Raw genomic sequence first — 17374 nt, 5'->3', positions numbered from 1 at the left:
CAAAACTTTATATGGAATAAAGAATGATATTTATTTAGTGTTTTTATGCCTATAAGGAAATTATAGAACAAGGAAAATATCGTCTAAGTCCTAATAACCTACTTTTATAGAGTTAACATAGATCTAGTTCAACTTGGTACTGTTAAACGCTTCAAATTCGCGCGAACTTTTATTTCTTGTTAAAGTTATAGTTATCAAAAGTAATCCGATGTATCATCTTTAAATTAGTGAATCTTCTTGGGCATTTGTTTTAAAATCACTTTACGTATACCCTCTTTAACCATATATTCCAAAAATAGTAATTACTAAGTTTCTGTGCTTTTCATGTTTAACCTGTACATGTATACAAGTCTATAACGTTACTTAGCAAATCCCATTAACTGTCAGAGAAGCTCTTTTAACGATGTTTAATCTAGCAGCATTGATTTTCATTGTACATTGTATTTGCAAATAATACGAACCACTCCTCATTAATATTGCAACTATAACAGGCTAACGGCACATCTGATTCAATTGGGCTGATCACCAGTTTCGACAAATTGTTGATAAAACTCTTCTATATCATACAGATCATTTTAACAACAAGAGCTGACCGTAAGACAGCGCGCTCGACTTTTCTCAGTGCTTGACTCTGAATTAGAGCTTTGCCAGTAAAAAAAATCCAAGTTAAAACGGGACATAATTCTGTCAAAATTCAAATCAGAGTTGTGGGAATTCTGTCTCCTGGTGTAGACTTTGATAGAAAATAACTATTTCGAGTTTCAAGTCAAAAGCTTTAATAGTAACAGAGATATTTGACTTTATCAAGAAAAATGAAAAATTCTAAGTTAAAAAGGGGCATAACTCTGTCAAAATTCAAATCAGAGTTATGGGGATTGATTCAACTGGTGTAGATTTGATGGTAAATAAATATTTTAAGTTTCAAGTCAATAGCTTTGATAGTAACAGAGATATTTGACTTTTTCGAAAACTTTAACCAATGGCGACGCCGACGCCGACGCCGACACCGACGCCGACGCTGGGGCGAGTGCAATAGCTCTATTTTTTCTTCGAAAAGTCGAGCTAAAAACCTGGGCGTTAAGATTATATTCTAAATTAATTTTCATTACCTTATGTGACCTTTCTGATCGGGTAAATGTACAAATTAAGATTTATGGACATGAAAATTACAGAAATATTTCAGTTTCGTAAACTTGCAATAGCGTGATTTTTTGAAATGCATTCTACATTCTATTTGCCGAGCATTTTTGTAAATAGACCGAAAAGAAGCAGTGTCATCTTTATGATAAACGTAAACTATTTGAACATATCAGGCGTTTTGCCGAAATCATCTTAAAACCAATTCAAACGTGCAAAAAAAAATTAAATAAATGAATAAATAAAAATAAATGAAACAACAGTACATTTTGCATAGTTACTTGGTCATTGGTTAAGCCTGTGCATGTAAATTTTGACTTTTATTTCCAAAATCCTTAAATTTGATAGAAAGGCAAAAGGTACAGACGGGTAATCTTAACAAAGCCATTCTTAAATAAAAATATATTATATAAAAATTCTACTACTTACGCTGCAGTTCCCTCCATAGTTCCGTTGCAACTATGTATGATGATTGAAATATAACTAATCTATTATCTTTATTGATTTGAGATGGCTGCAGCAGACGACTATCACCTGAATGTCGCGATACCTTGATATGACGAGCTATCAGTTTAAGGCGTGGTTATTCTCTGCAACATTGATCGATAGTGTTTAAAGATAAGCTCGTGCTACACGGCTTTACAGTTCCATATCGTGGTTCTATTTGTCCCCGTCTGTTATATAAAAAAATAACATTTGCATATAGTTTCTCATGTTTCAAAAAGATCTATCCCAGTCTATAAAGAAAGCCTCCGAACTTACGTTCATTAAGAACTTCCAGGTACTAGCATGCTCTTGGTGTTATACCCATCAAAATAATTATTATATCTATTTCATAATGAAGACCTATGTTTCCCAGAGCTGGACACTAGACAAAAAGGGGGATAATTCTGATCCTTCCAGATTGAATAAATGGTGTGGAAACAAAATGTTTTCCTGCTGTACCATTTTCTTTTGAAATAACAGAATTACTTCCGATTGTGTTTTTTTTATTCTGCATGTTATACAAAAATATTTCTAGAAACAGCTTAGGCTTTGAGCTTAAATTTATATGCCTTGTGGTTTACATTATTTGAAATAGGCAAAAGTAGTAACTGATTAAAATGTTACAGCCATATTATAAACATATCGAGGGCTGAACGCAATACTGTAGTAACTCCTATTAAATAAAGAAGGACTTACGACAGTACTGCGTTCAACCCTCGATATATAAGCATGCATTTGTTAAAAGTTTCGTTTTTTTCCCCCAATGTTTCAGACTTTTCGAGGTATCCCTTGGTTTAAAACAAGGGGGAACACTCCCACCAATACTTAATACTTCTCAAGGGAGGCTCGAAAACATCGATGAGGGGCAAGTGATTCCGAGTCAGCGACCTAAACCATTCGGCCATGGAGGTCCCCGAGCCTTGTCTTATCCAAGCCCAGCGTAATTCGCTGTTTTACGGTCCAGTGTTCGGCCACATTTCATAAAACAGATGTATCTGTTTAGCTAAATGACCTAGCGGCTAACCGATAGGCTTCTTCTAAAGTATGTTATACATTTTTTCTAACAAGGCTCGATTGATTGCCAGTTAAATAAAGAAGTTCAAGCTCTGTATATTCTGCGATAAACAACGGCTCACGCACGGAGCGGTAGGAGCATTATGACGTCAATTATGACGTCAAATTGCCGCATGACGTTCGTTTCATTACTACTCGAATAAATGAAGCCCAGCATAATTTATATCAAAAAGAGCTCGTAGAACACGAAATGCTCCCTTGGTGCATTCAGTTATCGCACAAAGAACAGAAATTTTTTGGTCACTGTAAACAAAAGTTCTACTGTTCTGGATCAGTAAGACCTTGACCTTTGATCTATTGATCTAAAAATCAATATCGGTCGTCTGTTGGTCATGATTAACCTCCCTATTAAATTTTGTGGTCCTAAGCCAAAGCGTTTTCAAGTTATCGTCCGGAAACCGTTTAACTGTTCCGAGTCGCTGTGACCTTGACCTTTGGCCTACTGGTCTCAAAATCAATAGGGGTCATCTGCTGGTCATGACCAACCTCCATTTTAACTTTCATTATCCTAGGCCTACGCGTTCTTGGGCTATCAACTGGAAACCGTTTAACTGTTCCGGGTCACTATGACCTTGACCTTTGCCATACTGACCTCAAAACCAATAGGGGTCATCTGCCGGTCCTGATTTACCTCCCCATCAACTTTCATGATCCTACTAGGCTGCTGTCTTCTTCAGTAATCATCCGGAAACCGTTTAACTGATCACTGTGAACTTGACCTTTGACCTATTGGTCTCAAAATCAGTAAGGGTTATCTGCTGGTCATGACCAACCACCCTATCAACTTTCATGATCCTAGGCTGAAGTGTTCTTGACTTATCATCTGGACACCATTTAACTGTCCCGGGTCACTGTGACCTTAACCTATTGATCTCAAAATCAATAGGGGTCATCTGCTGGTCATGATCAACTTTCATGACCCCAGGTCCAAGCGTTCTTGAGTTATCATCCAGAAACGGACTGGTCTACATACTGACCGACAGACCGACTGACATCTGCAAAACAATATACCCTTCCTTCTTCGAAGGGGGGCATAAATATTTCAATGAACATGTAAGAATGAAAATAATCAAGGCCTTCTTTGGTTTGTTTTCTTATTTAATACGGTTCATCATTCAGATGCTATGATATTAAACAACTCTGGCGTATTGCTGCTCAAGTGATGGACTTGATTCACAAATAAAAATCTCTCACAGCAGCCACACTAATGTATGGGACGAGCTTGAGTATACTGTTCATAATGGTATAGTCCTTAAAATTTGTTGAATCATTATACAATGAATATTCAAACAAGAGGGTCATGATGACCCTGGATCGCTCACCTGAGTAATATGAGTTACATGTTTCAAATGTAAAATTGATGCAAAAATATTAAGAAAGTAGGTCAGTAGGTAACATTCATGGTCACTGAAAGTCAGTTTTAAGATCTGTGTGCAAAACTGTATATGTCATTCAAATTTCAAGGCTGTATCTTAAGAAACAAGAAAGTAGGTCAAGGTCACAGTCAAATGACCTCTAATTACTTGGGTTCATCAGGTAATTATAATTAAACAGTCTAGGAAATATGATCAGATAATTTTTGAAGTATATTTTCCTATATAACTCATACAAGAGGGCCACGAAGGCCCTGTATCGCTCACCTGACCTATTGACCTAAAGATCATCAAGATTAACATTCTGACCACGTTTCATTAAGATATGGCATAAATGTGGCCTCTAAAGTGTTTACTAGCTTTTTCTCAGATTTGACCTGGTGACCTAGTTTTTGACCCGACATGACCCAGATTCGAACTTGACCTAAAGATCATCAAGTTTAACATTCTGACTAAGTTCAATGAAGATACAGTCATAAATGTGGCCTCTACAGTGTAAACAAGCTTTTCCTTTGATCGGACAGTTTTTGACTCAACATGACCCAGATTCAAACTTGACCTACAGATCATCAAGTTTAACATTCTAAGTTTCATGAAGATACAGTCATAAATGTAGCCTCTAGAGTGTTAATAAGCTTTTCCTTTGATTTGACCTAGTGACCTATTTTTGACCCCACCTGACATAGATTTGAGCTTGACATATAGATCATCAAGATTAACATTCTGACCAAGTTTCATTCAGATATGGTCATAACTGTGGCCTCTAGAGTGTTAACAAGCTTTTCCTTTGATCTGACAGTTTTTGACTCAACATGACCCAGATTCAAACTTGACCAACAGATCATCAAGTTTAACATTCTAAGTTTCATGAAGATACAGTCATTAATGTAGCCTCTAGAGTGTTAATAAGCTTTTCCTTTGATTTGACCTAGTGACCTATTTTTGACCCCATCTGATCCAGATTTTAACTTGACCTATAGATAATCAAGATTAACATTTTGACCAAGTTTCATTAAGATATGGTCATAAATATGGCCTTTACAGTGTAAACTAGCTTTTCCTTTGATTTGACCAAGTGACCTAGTTTTTGATCCTACATGACCCAATATCAAACTCGTCCAAGACTTTATTGAGGATAACATTCTGACCAAGTTTCATTAAGATCGGGCCAAAATTGTGACCTCTAGAGTGTTAACAAACTGGACCTTGAGATCATCAAGATTAACATTCTGACCAAGTTTCATGAAGATACAGTCATAAATGTGGCCTATACAGTGTTAACAAGCTTTTCCTTTGATTTGACCTGGTGACCTTGTTTTTGACCCCAGATGACCCAATACCAAATTCGTCCAAGATTTTATTGAGGGTAACATTCTGACCAAGTTTCATTAAGATTGGGCCAAAATTGTGACCTCTAGAGTGTTAACAAGCTTTTCCTTTGATTTGACCTAGTGACCTAGTTTTTGACCTTAGATGACCCAATATCGAACTCATCCAAGATTTTATTGAGGGCAACATTCTGACCAAGTTTCATTAAGATTGAGCCAAAAATGTGACCTCTAGAGTGTTAACAGTCAAATTGTTGACGACGGATGGTCGAACAGACGACGGACACAGGGCGATCATAAAAGCTCACCTTTGAGCACTCAGGTGAGCTAATAAAAACTAAGTGACCCTCGGGCAGGGCCTCTTTTCACCCCAAGGGCATAGTTTGAATAATCTTGTTAGAGAGCCACTAGGCAATGCTACATACCAAATATCAAAACCCTAGGCCTTGAACTTTCTGTCAAGAAGATTATTAAAAGTTTTTTCCTATGGAAGTCTATGTAAAACTTGGGATCCCCAGGGCAGGGCCTCTTTTTACCCCAGGGGCATAATTTGAACAATCTTGGTAGAGGACCACTAGCCAATGCAACATAACAACAAGAAACGCGGCAATGCCACGAAACCAGGTTTTCAACACTTTTCATAAGAATAAAAAAGTATACTGAATCACAGTGCACCACTTTAAAGCACAACCCTAACCCTAACCCTAACCTAACCCTAACCCTATTTTTAGTAACAATGACCTTGATCTTGATCCCAGAAACCCCAAAATCAATCCAAAGCTACAACTTTATATAAGTTTTCTATACACCAAGTTTCATCATGACAGCTCATTCCTAAGTTAAGTTATTGACCGGAAACCCTTTTTCTATTTTAAGTAACAGTGACCTTGACCTTGACCCCAGAAACCCCAAAATCAATCCCAGCCTTTGTCTTGATATAAGCTACATACATACCAAGTTTTATTCAAATATCTTTACCGAAACAAAAGTTATTGACCGGAAACACCAGTTTGACGCCGCCGCCCGCCCATCCGCCCGCCCGACCAACGACATACCCCAATCTAATAACTCAGGTTAAAAAGTATACTGAATCACAGTACACCACTTTAAAGCACAACCCTAACCCTAACCTAACCCTATTTTTAGTAACAATGACCTTGACCTTGATCCCAGAAACCCCAAAATCAATCCAAAGCTACAACTTTATATAAGTTTTCTATACACCACGTTTCATCATGATAGCTCATTCCTAAGTTAAGTTATTGACCGGAAACCCTTTTTCTATTTTAAGTAACAGTGACCTTGACCTTGACCCCAGAAACCCCAAAATCAATCCCAGCCTTTGTCTTGATATAAGCTACATACATACCAAGTTTTATTCAAATATCTTTACCGAAACAAAAGTTATTGACCGGAAACACCAGTTTGACGCCGCCGCCCGCCCATCCGCCCGCCCGACCAACGACATACCCCAATCTAATAACTCAGGTTTTAACGAAAACCTGGTTAAATATCAAAAGCCTAGGCCTTGCCGTTTCAGACAAGAAGATTTTAAAAATATTTTCCTATATAAGTCTATGTAAAACTTGGGACCCCTGGGGCGGGCCTCTTTTTACCCAAGGGGCATAATTTGAACAATCTTGATAGAAGACCACAAGGCAATGATACATACACAACATCAAAGGTCTAGGTCTTGTGGTTTCAGACAAGAAGATTTTTAAAGTTTTTTCCTATTAAGTCTATGTTTTTACATAGACTTGGGACCCCCTGGGTGTGGCCTCTTTTCACCCCAGGGGCATAATTTGAACAATTTTGGTATAGAACCTCTAGGCAATACTACATACCAAATATCAAAGGTCAAGGTCTTATGGTTTCGGACAAGAAGATTTTTTAAGATTTTTCCTATATAAATCTATGTGAAACTTGGGACCCATGGGGTGGGGCCTCTTTTCACCCCAGGGGCATAATTTGAACAATATTTATAGAGGATCATTAGATGATATTACATGCCAAACATTGAGGCTCTAAGCCTTGTGGTTTCGGACAAGAAGATTTTCAAAGTTTTTCCTATGTAAGTAAATGTAAACCACGTGGCCCCAAGGGCAGGGCCATATTTGACCCTAGGGGGATAATTTAAACAATCTTGGTAGAAGACCACTAGATGATGCTATATACCAAAATAAAAGCTCTATGACCTGTGGTTTTGAACAAGAAGATTTTTAAAGTTTTTCCTTTCGGTTGTCATGGCAACCAGATTTCTGCATGGAATTCAATTCTTTGAACAATTTTGAAAGCGGGCACCCAAGGATCATTCCTGTGAAGTTTGTTGTAATTCTGCCTAGTGGTTTTCAAGAAGATTTTTTCAAGTAGCTTAATTAAGATTCAGCGGTGACGTCATAAATGTATGACATAAAGTATGACGTCATAATGATGTGACGTCATATAAAGTTAAGCTCGTAACTTGTAACACGGGATCAACTCGCCTAATTTGATGGTTCTCTTCATAATTAGTTTGCGTGCTGTTTGATTACTAAATTATAAATACTTCTCAAAATTCTGATAAAAAGAAACAAATATCTATACGTTCCATTGGCTATGCAACGCTTTCTAACCATACGGGGTAAATTGTAACAGCATATGACCCGAATGACGTATTACGCTGAAAATGTAGTACTGTAAAATGCGAATTATTTGCGTTGTTAGAATCGAAATAATAAATATGTTCCAATAATTTTATCAATTAATAAAACATGGGCAGTCGTTTGGATGCGAATAATTAAATCACTCGTGCTACACACTCATGATTTAATTATTATGCATCCAAACTCCTGCCCATATTTTATTAGCTGATAAAATATAGGAACAGATTTATTATTTCTTAATTAATAAATATGGCGAGACTGGCATGTACAATCTTAATACATGTAAAGAAGTGATTAACCAATGATAGACAAAACAACCGTTTTATTGGTACGCTTGAATCTGAATTGTACAAATATGATATATATTAAGTTTGAAGGTTCTGGGTCAAGTGTTCAGGCCGTGACCTTGAAATATATTGACCCCTATAACAACAGGGGTCGTCTTCTTTTTTGGCCTAATAATGTTACCAAGTCTGAATGTTCTGTGTTAAGTGGGTCTCAAGTTATTAAGTGGAAACCGTTTGCTCTACCGACAAACAAACAGGCCAACATGTGCAAATCAATATACTCCGCTTTTCGAAAGAAGGCATAAATATGGACAGTGGACTTTACAAAATAGTCATTACTCACTATTTACATTGATAAGCATTTTATTGCACTTAATAACAAATACAGCACATTAAACAAGACTGCCTAGCAATAAATGTCTCCTACTGGAAGGTGTTATATTATAACCATGATCAGTTGTAATAAAATGTATTGCCATAGCAACCACAATTTCAGATTTAGCAACTACGCAATATGGCATCCACGTAACCCTCTATCTATCTGGTTATAGTTATCACAGAAGCAACCCTTTTTGTGACTTACTGGCAGATGTGAATAAAATATGAAATAAATAAAAAACTGCACATTCTCAATCGTGCCCTCTATCTCACTTTAGTGACAAATGATAAACATACGCAAATGAAAAACAATTCTCGTATTTTTTAAACTCCCAGTGGCCTTTCTTGCAGGATGCACTCATTGTCATACTTTTTACCTATAACAATAATGTAGATTTTATACAGGGACAAAATAAAATGTGTACATTTTCATGTACCGGTATACCTCCTGCTAACTGTGCCAAGTTTCATAAAACATTCAGGCTTTATAAATTAACACAATATCCATATTTAATCACTGATAGACACATTGAGAGCTCAGACAGTAACACTCTGGTAGGGGACTAAAAGCCTGCAACTATAGACATAAATTGATAATGAATGAAGTCAATACTGTATGACATTGACACATGCACACATCCGCATCACATATGCCCTGAACATACCAGATAGAATAATACTTCATGTATACATATAAAATAATCGGACTTAAAACTGCAATATGACATTGTGCATGTCCGCTTAATGATGATGATGTATACAAAGCTTTATTTCGAAATTGATAGAAACTGTAGAAGTGGAGTACAAAATAAACAAATGTAGTTATAACAGCATTAATTCCAAAATGAGGGATATAACTCATAATAACTGGACATGAAAGTCCAGAAAACACTCGCATATCAACTTGATGTATAGCAAGTTTCATTTGAATTGAATTGGAGTTAGGAGCTGAGTATACAAGGTACATATCCCATGCATTCGTAATATTGTTGCCCAAAAAGGGGCATAACTTAAAACAAGAGGGTCATGATGACCCTATAAAATCCAATTTTTTAATTTTTGCCCTTGGAATAAACAAGAAAAAAACATGCGACCAAGTTTAAATTGAAGAAGGGCATAAATGGGGCCTCAAACAGTTTTAACTAATTTTTCCCTTTAATTTAACGGGTTTACCAAATTTTTTACTCCCACTTTACCCGGTTTCGAATTTAGCCCTAGGAATCATAAAGATAAAAATTTTTAAAACCAATTTTCATGAAGAAAAAGGTCATAAATGTGCCCAAAAACCACGTTCATCAAGATAAACATTCGACCATTTTTCTTTAAAAGGGGGGTTTTATAAAAGGGGCCTAAAGAGTGTTAACCAAGCCTTTCTTTTGATTTGCCCGGTAACCTATTTTTTACCCAAAAACGACCCATTTTTCCAAAACTTGCCCTAGAAATGATCAAAATAAATTCTGTTTAAATTTTTCGTGAAGATAGGGTCATAAATGTGGCCTCTAGTTTTTAAACCCAAGCTTTTTCCTTTATTTGACCTAATGACCTATTTTTCGAAAGGAACCGTAAAAATTATGCCAATAAAATTTTTGTGTGCAATTTTTGATTAAAGAAAAATTGCAAAATGTGGTCTCCATAAATGTTCAAAAACCAAAAGTGGGAAAATAACTCTGAACCCATGAGGGAAAAATCGGGCCCATTTTTGAAAGGAACCGCGAAAATTATCCCAAATACAAGTTGTGGGGAAAGACTGAAAAAAGTTAATCACAAAAGGGGTCTCAATCGTTTTCAAAAGCCAAAAAAAAAAATTTTTGGGCCCCTTTGGGACAATAACTCGGGAAAACCCATGTTTGGGATAGGGCCCAAAGTTTTCGAAAGGAACCGAATTTTCAGGGGTCTTTTCCCAAGTTGTTGCAATTTTTTGTTTAAAAATTTGGGACTGCAAAATGTGGTCTCTTTTGGGGTTTTCACAAAAAAATTGTAAAACGGATGACAGACGGACGGCCGATGGCCCAAAATGTGATCCCCCAAAGCTCCCCTGTCACTACATACAGGTGAGCAAAAAAAAAAAATGGAAAGGGGAAAATAACCCCGGGGAAATTTTTGAAAAATACAATAAATTTTTCCATTTAGGGAACAAGTCCACAGATACAATTAAAAAAAAAAAAAAAAAAAACCCCATAAAATATAGCTGACAAAGCTCCGAAAACCACAATAAACCCAACTTTTATGCCCTTTAAAAACAAAACAAAAAAATCTCTAACAAAAAATAACTTAAACCTTTTTCAATGTCAAAGGAAACTTACATCCCCAAAACAAAGGTATATCTTTCCCAAAAGCCCTGACAACCCAGTACAAAAAATTTCCTTTTAAAAAAAGATTTTTAATTGAAGGGAACAATATATCATCCCCCCCTGCTTTTTCCCTAAAACCAAAACCCCCAAACTACGGGGAAAACACTAAAAACCCTTAAAACAAACAGCCCAATTGCTTTTCCCAACAGAGCATTTGTACATAAAAAGAGCTTTTTAAAAAAACCTTATCCTGGCTTTGCCCAGGGGACTAACGCAGGTTGAAAAAAGGCCCTGTTTTAGAACCATCAAATTTTCTAAGGTTTTTTAACATTTCTGCCCTACTTTTTCCAATTTTCTGCTTTTTTTCCGAAATTTGAAATTCTTTTGCTTTTGGTAATTTTAAAAGAGTTGGAGGGGAAAAGGCAGGAAAAACCCTCTGTTTTCAAAATTTTTTACCCCGCCCCGGGACACACGGTACAGGTCATTTGACTGGGGCCAAAGGGCACCAAAACAGGACAAAACCCAGTTTGGTTTTATATCTAAATTAACATCCTAAAAATTTGAATAAAAGATACCCAAGTTGGCATGGACGGAAAAAAATGGGGGGGATAACGGGGGGGTTCCCTAATCCCTTTTTTCCGGGGTTTCCTTTTATAAAACCCCAACCAAGGGGGGTTGCACAAAAAAATAGGGATACTAAATTAGCGTTCTTTTAAAAAATTTATGAGATAAAAAAAAGAAAATCCCACAACGATGCACACTGATGCTGGACTTTGAATATTGCCACTGTTACGAAAACGCAATTTTGGCAGTTTTGTCGAGGAAAAACCCCAGGTGCCGATCCGTGCATTTTTCAGAAAACGGACTGGGGCCGGTAAGAATCACCAACCTTCACAAACAATATGAAATGGCTACCACACATGGCGACCCATGCAGAGATTCAAAATAGCAAAGGCCCACACTGAACAAATTAGTCCCCCCCGTTTTTCTATTTGCGGGTCTCCCCCAAAAGCAACTGACAAATTCACCACGGGTAAAAAATGGGGTTGGGTAAAATCAAAAGGAAATTTCCCTTCAAATGTTTCCATTTTTAAAAAATACACTTAAAAACCCAAAACACTAAAACTAAAAAAACACTAAAAAATCAATTTCCCCCGCCCTTAATCAATGCAGCAACTCCCCTTCATTTTAAATTTCAATGCAGCAACCTCCTTTTTTTAATCCAATGCGCAACACAGGCGAAAAATACTTTTAAAATACTAAATTAAATTTAGAAATCTGTGACATAAATATAGCAGACAAAAAAATAATCTACACTCCCGACTGAACAAGCAAGTAAAATTCTTTAATATGCATTTATGATCCAGAATCAAGAGGGCAGGAAGGTCTTCCATATGGCTTACCTAAACCTATTTTTTTACCCCCCGATGACCCAGTGAAAACCCCTTTTTAAAAACAGATTTTAATAAGAAAAACATTATGAAAAATTAAAGTTCTACAGATCAGATAGAAAATTAAAAATCTTGACTGGTAACAGGTTTTTTTGAAATGAACAAACCCATTTCCCCTTTTTTTTTTGACAAAATTTTAAATTTAAAATTTTAAACGAACCCAAAATTTTTCAAAAAGGGCAAACATTCTTAAAAGGGTTTTTAGTTAATTATTTAGAAAATAGACATACTGGGGAAAATATCAATTTTTTTTTCTTTTAAGATCAAGTGCCCATGGGTTTTTTACCCAAAAATGACTAAGTTTCAAAACTGCCCTTAGATTTGTAACGACAAAAAAATTTTGGGACGGGTTTGGTCATGTTTTTTTTTTAAACAGAATTTAAAAACCTGGACTTTTTTACAAATATTTTCTCAAATTGACGGGTTTTTTTACTAAAGACCCCATTTAAAAAATTTTTACTTAAATTTCATGAACAAAAAAATTCTGAAAAACCTTTTCATGAATATTGATAAGCTATGGGCTTTTGAAATTTTTAAAAAGGTTTTTTTTTGACAATTTTATTTTTCAAGCCTGACCAAAATTTTAAAATAAATTCTGGCCATGATTCCAATGATCAAAAATAAAATAGGGCCCAAATTTTTTTGGGGAATGACTTCAACAACCAATTTTCAAAAACGACCTATAAAAATACGGGGCTTGTAAATTAAAGGCTAAAATTAGCCCAAAAAAAGGGAAAGAAGAGTTTTCTATCCCTTTAATTTAAGCCCCGGGTTTTTTCCCAAAACTTTTAAAACTTGACCAACATTTCATAAACACAAAAAGTAAAAATGGTTCCTGAAAAATCAGGTAGTAAAGATAAATTTCTAAAATTGTCAACAGTTTGACATTTTTTTCACACTAAAGATAAACCAGCATTAAACCGCCAAAAGATTTTTTTTGAACAAAACATTTTATCATTTTTTCATCAAGAGGGTGGAAAAAGTTTGCGACCACAAAAGTTTAACAGAAACAATTTTTAGAAAACACACAACAAAAAAGATACACACTTATCACAGTGGGGTTCCCTTAGCACTTTGTACCCAGGCAATTTAAAAACAAAGAGCTGCCCTATAAATAGCCTCTTAATGTTTTTTAGTTTGATTTTTGGGTTTTTAGTTTTTTAAACAACCCTTTTAAAAAATATCGACAGTGTCTAAAAAAAACAGGGGAACAACGGGCCAATTTTTTAAGTGATGCCTCACGGGAAAATCCCAAAAACCACAGACACATGACAATTTAAAAACCCCCTCCCGGGCCCAAATTATACGACACCGGGATACCATTACCATTTTTTAAAAATTTCCCTTTGAAAAGGACCCTTTAGGAATAAAACCCAAAGCCTAAAGGGCATACTCTCAAAAATTGGAAACCCCAAACCCATGTTAAATTTTTATAAGGTGCTTCTATTTTTTGCCATCAGACCTTGTTTCGGGCCCCAAAAAACCCCGGGTTTTTCAAAGTTATATTAGCCAAAGAATAATAAAGATAAACATTCTCACAAAATTTTCCCTTTTAAACCAGGTATATATATGACCTCTAGAATTTAAAAAATTTTTTTCCCATGTTTGGGGGGTCAATTGCCCCCCAAATAATCAGTTTAAATGTTTATTTTGGGTCAACAAACCCCTAGCATTTAAACCTAAAATAAACCAAATTTTTCAAACTTAAAAAACCAGTTTTAAAAAAAAGATCAAAATTCTAAAAAGGGTTTTCGGATTTTTAAAGGGTTTTAAAAAGGATTTCTTCTGGAGAAATTTTTTTTTCTTAAAAATTTTATTTCTGTTTAAATAGGGGAATTTTTTTTTCCCCTTTTAAATTTAAAACATAGGTTTTCCCCTTTTTTCCCATCATTTTTCACTGAATTTGTCATTTTTATCATTTCGGATTTCTTCCCCTTTTCCCCTCGTATTCATCCTCTCTCCCCGATCAATGCCAATATCCCGGGAAAGTAGAAACAACGCTTTCAAAAAGCCAAACACCAAAACCATGGGACATAACGGCAGCAAATATCAAAAAATATACGACTTTGCTCCAGAAAGGGACCAAAACCCAATGATAGATAAAAACTGCCCCAGGGAAAAATTTGGGAGCCCTTTTTTTGTCTATAGTTTTTTCTCACTCTTACGGGCACGTTTTTTCCCCATCAGACATCAGTAACCATGGCAAATATGGGCAGTAAAATCTACAAGAACCGGGATGCCATTTTAAAACAAACCATTGAGTTTTGCACTCATGAGACACCAAATAATACATAAACCTATAACTCCAGCCTTAATTGTTTCTACAGCTACTGTGACAAACAATTTCAGTACAGGGTGTGGCAGGGAAAAAACATGAAATTTAACCCAAACACGACGTTTAATGCAATACCAACACACTGAGCTTTTTTAACCCGCAATACCCCCACATAAAATTTTCGGCAACAATAAAAGCTGGTGAATAGGGGAAACATTAAATTTCGCTGCAGAAATGGCAATTGTACGTGATTCAAGCATCTTTTCGCCTTTTTCTTTGCTATTATTCAAACGGTTTTAAACAAACTTTACACCCGAGAATGCAGAAAAATTTTCCATCAGTTTTAAATTAAAAATCAAACCAAGTCTTTAAAAAAATACCTTTCTGTGGATCTTTTAAAAAAATTTTGTTGGAGACCAGAATAAAAGCCCAGGTTTGATCCCCCCATTGTAGTACTTTTAATTCTTTGTAAGATTTAACCCAGTTAATTTCAAAACTTTTGTCGAAGTATTTTTTTCGAGTGTCCCACTTGCAATCAGGTCACCCCACCATCAACTGTTTTTTCCGCAGTAGAATAGTCAAATTTTTTCTGGGAATAAAAAAACGTGATGATTTTTTTGACAAAACGGGGAAGTTTTTTTTCTTTCCCCATTTAAAGAGTACTTGTAAATATGAATCGTCGCTCACTAATTTCGAAAAAGGGGCTTTCCTTGTTTTAGTTTTAAACACCCATACACTCCCTGCGCATGTATGGTATAAACAAATCATTATAATAATCTTGCAGGAAATTTGAAAAGAAAATTTTTTTGGAAACGAACCAACCCGAAATTTGCCCAACAAAAATTTTTCAGCTTCTTCTCTGTTTACAGGTAAACGTCCACCGCACCAAATCACTTGAAAAATTTTGTTTTTCCTTTTCACCAAAGGGCCCGTCTTTCCCTTTTTTATTTTTCGGGCAAGTCTAAAGTGTCTTTTGCCAGCGAAAACGACTTTCTTTAAATTGCCCACAAGCTGCGAAGAAATTTTTACGTTGTTCAAGTAACAAAAAAACCCCTGCTACACCTGAAAACAGAAAAAAACCAAGAGTGCCAGAATGTCACAATATACACCCGCCCCAGAAAATTTTTTAAAACACTAGCACCTGATTTGCAAAGGGGAATTTTTTAAATTTTGGGGAAATTAATTATTGAAATTTCCCTTTTGTTTTTCTAAATCCACAAAAAAAACCCCTTCCCAGGTAAAGATCCCCTTAAAATACACCTAAAATTTGAAAGTAACTTTTTTGAAACCACAAAAAAAATGGTCTTGGTTTTTCCCAAAGGTAAATTTATAAAAAAGTTACAATAAAGTTTTTTTAAGTTTTTTAAATGGGAACAACAAAAGGGAAAATTTAATTTTAAAAAAAAAAAAAAAAAAAAAAAACCCCCCCCCCCCCCAAAAAATTGTAAGTCCACAAAAAAAATCCTTCCCAGCTTGAAAGGGTCAAAATAAAACCTCAGAATTGGATGTAAATGCATGTTGAAACTAACAGAAAAGGGGTTCTTAAATTTTTCCCTACGACTAGTAATAAAAAATTTACGTTTACAAGCTTTTTTTTAAAACCCCAGAACAACAAAGGAAGAAAAATTCTAAAGAAGGGACCTGCGAAAGACCCCTTCCCGCCCAAAAGATGGGTACAATTGTGCCAAGTTACACCCAAAATCCCTCCATGCATGAAGAAAAGTGCCCCAGAAAAATTTTTTCATTCTTGAAAATTTTTTTAAACCTTTTTAAGTGTCCCCCTTGCCTTAGACCAGGGACCGGTTTTTGGGCGCATGACACTCCCGTCTCATGATGGAAAAAACAATTGTGCCAATTTTACATAAAAATTTCCCTCAAAGCATGAAAAAGATATCCCTCCGGAAAAAAGTCATTTTTGGGAATTTTGGGACCTTTGATCTCTAAGTGTGACCTTGCCCTTAGACCTGGGCCCCCGGTTCTTGCACATGACACTCCCGTCCATGATGGTGAACAGCTGGGGGGCCAATTTTTCATAAAAAAATCCTCCAAGCATAAAGAAATGGGTTTCCGACAAACCCATTTTTGAATTGCCCTTTTGACCTAAAAGTGTGACCTTGACCTTAGCCCTTTGGGGACCGGGTTCTTGCGCTGATGTTTCCCTCTCATAATGGTAAACAACTGTGCCAAGTTTCATCAAAACCCCCCCCCCTTTCATGAAGAAAAATATCCCCGGGCCCAAAGCCCCCCCTTGTGGCCCTCCGCCCGCCCATCCACCCGCCGGGGGCGTTCCCATAATACTCCCTTTTTAAAAAGGGGCGTAAAAAAAGCAATGACTTTCATTTTTTTAATGAAGATTTACCATTTCCCTTTTAAAATGTAAAAATTTTTAAAAACAAGAGGCCAGACTGTCAAAAATACGCCCCGCTAAATATTCATTATTAAAATTTTAAGGGGGCCCTAATCCACGAGTGCCTGGGGGATTTGGGGGGCTAAATTTAACATGGGCCCAAAATATTTGCCCAAAAACATTGTCCCCCAAATTTTTGGGGGAAAATCCGGGTGAAAACGTTTGACTTTTAAAAAGGGATAAAGCACCCCCAAAAACAATTGGGGAAAAAAATTAAAACAAGAGTGCCAAACTGTCAAAAAATA

The 17374-nt window shown here is 36.0% G+C and overlaps 1 protein-coding gene across 1 annotated transcript in view; it reads right to left on the bottom strand.

The window, feature by feature from the left end:
• Positions 1 to 9029: 9029 nt before the first annotated feature.
• LOC123554362 (uncharacterized) overlaps positions 9030 to 17374 on the bottom strand; it is a 41739-nt gene continuing 33394 nt past the window's right edge. Inside the window, exon 7 of the mRNA XM_053547130.1 lies at positions 9030 to 9082. Coding sequence (XP_053403105.1) covers positions 9030 to 9082 — 53 coding nt within the window. The remainder of the gene's footprint in view (positions 9083 to 17374) is intronic.

The sequence above is a fragment of the Mercenaria mercenaria genome, chromosome 7 (genome assembly GCF_021730395.1).
Source record: "Mercenaria mercenaria strain notata chromosome 7, MADL_Memer_1, whole genome shotgun sequence".
Lineage (NCBI taxonomy): Eukaryota > Metazoa > Mollusca > Bivalvia > Venerida > Veneridae > Mercenaria > Mercenaria mercenaria.
The sequence above is the reverse complement of the archived record's forward strand: the minus strand, read 5'-3'. Positions and strand labels throughout refer to the sequence as shown.